The sequence below is a fragment of the Porites lutea genome, chromosome 3 (genome assembly GCF_958299795.1).
Source record: "Porites lutea chromosome 3, jaPorLute2.1, whole genome shotgun sequence".
Taxonomy (NCBI): Eukaryota; Metazoa; Cnidaria; class Anthozoa; order Scleractinia; family Poritidae; genus Porites; species Porites lutea.
In genome coordinates this window covers 28,235,392-28,242,014 of record NC_133203.1, presented here as the reverse complement: position 1 = coordinate 28,242,014, position 6,623 = coordinate 28,235,392, and the positions used below count along the sequence as shown (strand labels likewise).

The window sequence follows — 6,623 nt, the reverse complement described above, 5'->3', positions numbered from 1 at the left end:
TGCTGTGATACAGATTGGTGGCACTAATACATCCATGATTGATGGTTTTCTGTCGTTAAATACCAAAATAACTGACAAGTAAAAATCTTGGAATATTTTATCTTAAATCCTGATTTCTGATTGGCTGAAGCTCTCGCCATCACAGACAGTCATTCGGGACATACAGCTTCTTACAGGGCATAACTCTTTTCCTAACATCGCCCTAATAAGGCAAAGGTCTAATGGAAACTTAAGTCGACTTGTATATGTAATTACATTATTTTCATCGTTGCTACTATTTATGAATCTTTTTTATTCTTCGTAATCACAATTTGTGAGCTTTTACTGAACGTTCAGTTGTTGAATTTTGGATCTTTTAATCTTTTTTGTAAGAATGTATTTTTTTATGAAATAGATATTATATCTGAGGTAGTTATAGTTTTAACTTGGGTACCGTTTAGCTTTTAAGGTAGGTTTGCCGTATATCACGTGATTGTAAGCTCTTAGGTGTTACCTGTCTAAATAAACTATTTACCTACTTACTTACCACTTACTATGTATCCTTGGCATCAATACAGTGTCTTAAAACACAACAAGACTTCTGAGCTATCTGTTCTGACCGATCGCAGCTCTCCTCACCGGCATTTTCGAGCGAAATCTTTCTTCCATTACACCACTTGTTTGCCGATCACCCAGTAAAAATTCACATCTTGGACGATCCTGGAACCTTAACCACCCTCTAATTACTAAACCTTTGAACCAAGTAGGAAAGATGACAAAACAGACATGGAATCTCCTGTAAGCCATTTGGAAATTCAATAGTGTTCATTCACCATCGTATGTTATCTGTGGAAGTAAAGCGAATGAGCCACTAGCAAAGGGCACAATAACACCAAGAAAAAATAACAGGTTTTAATTTTTTAAAGACTTGTTTATTATTATTTACAAATAGAATTCGTAGGATCATTATTTATCTAGTTACAACTGGCAACCATGGAAAATTCAAAGCCAGTTTTGTGATGAGGATGTGGAGCTTTTTAGAGAAACTTGCCTCGGTAACTTAACACTTATTCAACTAATTAATTTAAGTTATCGATAAACGAATTAGATTTTCTCCCTAATCGTGTAACTTTTTGATGGCCTGCAAATCCTCAGTGTTTGCCAGTTGCTTTAAAGTCTTCTTGAACACAGCTGTTCTAAAGCTGTAAATTACTGGGTTCACGAGAGAATTTGTAACATGTAGGAAATTGGTAAGGTAATTCATAAACCCAGGAAGCAAACCGAGCCACAAGTTAATGTTGTACAATGTCATGCTTGGAGCCCACAAAGTAACAGATGCACCTATCACAACAAGGACAGTCTTGGAGAATTTTGCGTTTTGTCCCACCCGCTTTCTACAATCTGCTTCATCGATAGCAGGATTTCTGTTGTAAAGTCTTTTACGGATTAAGAGATACGACGAGCAAATTACAAATAAAGAGAAAAAAGTGATGATAGAGTAGGGGAATAAATAATGTCGATCGTCTATGATACCATTCGTGGTTAAGAAATTAAGTGCACCCAGACTCAATCCAGCTAACCATATAATAGCCACGCTGTAGGTATAAACCTTGGTGCTTGTTACTCGATGTCGAAGCGGCCAAATCAAGGCGAAGGCTCTCTCCAGTGAAACGAGTACAAGAAAAAACACAGATGCACCAGAAGCCATTGCTAGAAAGGATCCTGGAATTCCCTCCATAAATTTACTGCTATTCAGTTTACGTCCGGCGACGACTGTTTCTACAAGTCCCACAAAAAGGTCAGCAACAGTCAAGTTAATAACAATAAGGAATGTTCGCTTTAGTTTGTGGCGATGAATCCAGAAAACAAATACAGTAAAAGTATTAGCGATAATAATGAAAACAGACAGGACAAGAAGAACGACCACTATCGAAATCGGAGTCGCATCAGACATAATGACAAAGATAATGTTAATTTTGTTGTGGTAGACGTTATAGAGGTGAAAGGATTCCAGCTTGCCTTACACACTGTTATGAGCACAAGTATCTTTATAAACGCTAGGCCCTTGTGAGTTTGAAGATGTCTGCCTTCTGTAATTAAATTAATGCGGAGTAGTCGTTGTATTACATGACTGTATTATGTTTTTGTATCGACAGCGCACCTGACCAGCCAAAGGGAAGTTAAAAAGTAAAGCCTTGTGCCTCCCAAGGCCGATATTTAATTATCTCACAGAAAAAAAATATCTCACGGATAAAACCAATTGAAAATAGAATTTTAATAAAAAGTACAAAATTAAAGTAACCCTATGGTTGCGTGTTGAACTAAAGACAGTAGATTGTCTATAGATATTAATTACGGTCGCCAAAGCAAGCAGGGCAACAAGTGATAAATTATGTCACTTTTCTGTCACCAATGAGAGGTAGATAGGTATGGTCCAATTAAAAAGTAGTAAGTTCATTTTAGTTTACTTAACACAACTTTATATTGCATGGAGAGAATTTGCAGCGAATATGATTACTGTGATAATATACCGGATCGAGGGAGGAAATCCATAGTGCTGCAATAACAGATTCTTTTGTTTGGCTATATTCCTATAACGATGCTGTGGATAGAAACATTCGTCAATGTGAATCTAAGTGATTTTCGATGTACAGTTCAGTGGGTGAGTTATCGAATATTTATTAAAGCGGATTGATGAATCCACGTGTGATTAATATATATTTGATTTCATAATGCCTTTGAACATTCAGTATATCTTTTACGGTACAAAAAAAAAATTAAATGATTAGAGAGTAGCCGCACAAGACACATTTTCAGAGTATTTTGTTGGAAATACCGTATTGTGCCCTCGGGCTGGCGCTAAAAGTCAGCTCGAATTCGACAAATGTGTTTTATACCAATATAAACTTGCTGCAAATCGGCAGAGTGGCTTTTTTCCAAATTTGCATGAAATTGAGGATTAGAAGATTTTTTACTGAGACTTGATCAACTAAAATACAGGTTGTTGAGGTGTAAAAGCTCCCTGTTAAAACGTGTCGAACATTTTAACTAAATGTATAACTCTTTGATCGCTTAACAACTTTAAGCCTATTTCTCACTTGTTGTATGGTTTTTTTGAATACTGGTATTCTTAAACTATAAATAATTGGATTGACAAGGGAATTGGTGATAAGTGGCATTGTGAAAATGTGAATCACAAAATGAGGAAACAGACGTGGAAACCAAACACTGATATTGTACCATGTCAGGCTAGGAACCCATAAAACAACAGATGCTCCTATTACGATGAAAAGAGTCTTAGAGAGTTTTGTATTTTGTTCAACACTTATTCTGCTATGCTCTGTGTCGATAGCAGGAGTTCTGCTGTTTATTCGTTTCCTGATGGACAGGTAAGACACACAAATCGTAATCAAGGAGAAACCGATGATGACCGCCGCACCAACCGCAAAATACGTTAAATTACAGATTCCAAGGAAAGCAATAAAACTGCTTACACCCATAGCTATCCCAGCTAACCATGCGATAACCACACTGTAAATGTAAACCTTAGTGCTTGTTACACGATGACGAAGCGGCCAGATCAAGGCAAAGGCTCGTTCCAGAGAAATAAGAACGAGAAAAAATACAGATGCGGACGAGGATAAGATTTGAAAAGAAGGTGGAACGCTTTCATTGACTCCTTGGATTGTTTTGTTTGAGTCGATTTGATCTGCTAAAGTCCAACCACCAGCGACCTCTATTATTTCGGTGAGCCCAGTAAAGAGGTCCGCCACAGCCAGGTTGATAACGAGAAAGCTTGTTCGCGTTAGTTTCTTTCGATGAACCCAGAAAACAAACACAGTGAAAGTGTTAGAAATAAAAACAAAGACGGATAGAAGACCAAGAAGGCACAAAACTACAATGGCTGCCGTATCATTTGTCATAACAACAGAGATAAAGTTACATGTCTGAGTTTCTTTTTTCGGAGAAGATTATAATCCGCATGAGAGCCTACCGGTGTGATAACATTACCTGAACTACCTTGGGGTGAAAAGGCCCTTCATATTTACACAATGTACCGAAAGAGCTTCATGAAAGATAATGAATTATTTAACACCAAGTCAATTTAATTTGAGAGACTGATTCACATATCTCACTTCAACACAAAAGGAAGAAGAACAAGATGATGATGAAGAACTGAATGCCTTTATTTTGACACGAATGATAAAAGCTAACAAGCCTTTGGGGTTGAGTGTAAATTAAGGAAGTCTATTATCTATAGAAGAAAATAAACAAAAAATAAAACAGCTAACATCAGATATGTACAATGTTTACAGTACGAAACGATCAAATGCAAGTAAATTATCATTTCAATACTTGACATGTGAAGCTGAAATAAGGTTGAAATAATAAATTATTAACAAGGAATCAATCAGGAAATTGAGTAATTTTAATTTTCAGCGGACACAAACCTTGTACCAGAATAATTAAAACAATAACGCATTCTTTTTTACACTTTTCAAGGGCTACAGAATGGTTTCTGTAATAACACCGAAGAAAATTTCCAATGAGAGCCCGAGAACATTTAACGAATGTCAGATTTCACAAAGTGACATCTTACACATGAAATTTTCAGAATTTTACCTGTGTTTTTACAATTCTTGTGAAATTTGACATTTATTTTCTCGGGCTCCCATTAGAAATAGTCGGTGTTATTATAGATAAGAATTATATCTACAGCCCTTGAGTAAAAAAGAATGCGATATTGTTTAAATTATTCCGGTTCAAGGTTTTTGTCCACTCAAAGTTGAAATTACTCAATTTCCTCATGGATTCCGTTTTAACATGTGAATCCAGTTTCTAAAGATTCCATTAAATTTGCTTGGACCACCGCAAAATTCTTGTCTTTAAAAGAAGTCAAAGAAAAGATGTGAGGTACTATAATTTAACTCGAAAAAAAAAAGAAGAAAAAAAAAACACAAGCAAGAACAAGAACAATAAAATTACTGACTAATCACAATAAAACACAAAATAACGAGGGAAAATTTAAACTGTTTTTCTTTTCTGTTTTTATAAATATGGGCTAACATTCTACCATCCTACATCCACAAATCCCAGGTTTTATCAATGGATGGTTGACATAAAATATCTCTTCAATCATTTATAAGAAGAGGAAAATAATTTCCTCTTTTGCTTAACCTGGCCTAAGATGAGAAATATTATAAACGCACCGCTCTTAGACTAGTTTTTTCTTCAAATAATCTATGCTTATCAATTCTGACTGGCTTCATAGGGTTGTGCGTTTGGACTTTTCATAGCTCCCAAGTTTGAGTAGTAAATAAATAATAAAGATTTCTCGGTAGTCCCCAGTTCAAATCCTCAGCCACGCTTGTAAATAGCCAATTGGGGTTCCTAATCCCGTTATGTTCTATTTGCATCATTTGTTTCAGAATTATTTGAGTGGAGTGCCTGTAAACTGGATAAGCTGGATAAGCTAAGTGCACTTCCCACTATAAACAAACCTTTAATTTTTTTTTGGCTCTAATCCTCTGGCTCTAATTAATTTACTGTGTACCTTTTCGTTCGCTTGACAAGTTTTAGCTTGTCTCGCAATTGTTCATAGCTTCTCCTGAATATTGGCATTTTAAAACTATAAATGATTGGATTAACAAGAGAATTAGTCAGATGTACAATTGTGGAAAGGTGAGCAACAAAATGAGGAAACAGGCTTGGAAACCATACACTGATATTGTACCATGTAACGCTAGGAACCCACAAAGCAGAAGATGCACCGATCATGATAAAAAGAGTCTTGGAGAGTTTTGTATTTTGTTCGATGCTTATTCTGCTATGCTCTGTGTCGATAGCAGGAGTTCTGTTGTTAATTCTTTTCCTGATGGACAGGTAAGACACACAAATCGTAATCAAGGAGAAACCAATAATGATTGTAGCAGCAACTGCAAAATACTTCACTTGGTATTTTCTAACTACAGCAAGGAAACTGAATACACCTATAGTTATCCCAGCTAGCCACGCTATAACTACGCTATAGGTGTAGACCTTTCTGCTTGTTACACGATGTCGAAGCGGCCAAATCAAAGCAAAGGCTCTTTCCAGGGAAATCAGCACGAGAAAAAACACAGATGCACACGAGAAAGAGGCTACAAAAGGGGCTACAATGCTACCTTTCATCTCCGTAATAGTTTCGTTTGAGTCAATATGTCTTGGAAGAGCAAATGCTCCGACCTCTACAGTATCTGTGAGTCCAATAAGGAGATCCGCCACAGCCAAGTTAATAACAAGAAAGCTTGTTCGTTTCAATTTACTTTTATGGACCCAGAAAACAAACACGGTGAAGGCGTTAGAAATACAAACGATGATAGAGAGAGAAGCGAGAAGGATTAAGACTGCAATGGAAGCAGTATCACCAGACATTTCTACATACAAACTTCCAGACCTTCTGGAGAATATTCTGTATATAGCCCAGTAGTGTTGTCTGATTTTATAATTTTGGTGATCGCTTTCTTTGCAGTGCCCTGCTACCTGGGGTGAAATAGTTGCTTATATAAGCACACCTTCACCCAAAAAGAGTTTCAATAAGCACAGGAAATGTATTATTTAACAATCACTCAGTTGTATATGAAAGACTGAATGACATATCTCAA

At 36.4% G+C, this 6,623-nt stretch overlaps 2 protein-coding genes across 2 annotated transcripts; both read right to left on the bottom strand.

Annotated features, from left to right (window-relative positions):
- Window positions 1-1,096: 1,096 nt before the first annotated feature.
- LOC140932093 (lysophosphatidic acid receptor 1-B-like) lies at window positions 1,097-1,933 on the bottom strand. Its single transcript, XM_073381749.1, has one exon. It carries the CDS (start codon window positions 1,931-1,933, stop codon window positions 1,097-1,099), a length of 837 nt encoding a protein of 278 aa, XP_073237850.1.
- A 3,584-nt stretch (window positions 1,934-5,517) lies between these two features.
- On the bottom strand, window positions 5,518-6,393 carry LOC140932091 (G-protein coupled receptor 12-like). The gene has a single exon (XM_073381748.1). It carries the CDS (start codon window positions 6,391-6,393, stop codon window positions 5,518-5,520), a length of 876 nt encoding a protein of 291 aa, XP_073237849.1.
- Between the last annotated feature and the right edge of the window lie 230 nt (window positions 6,394-6,623).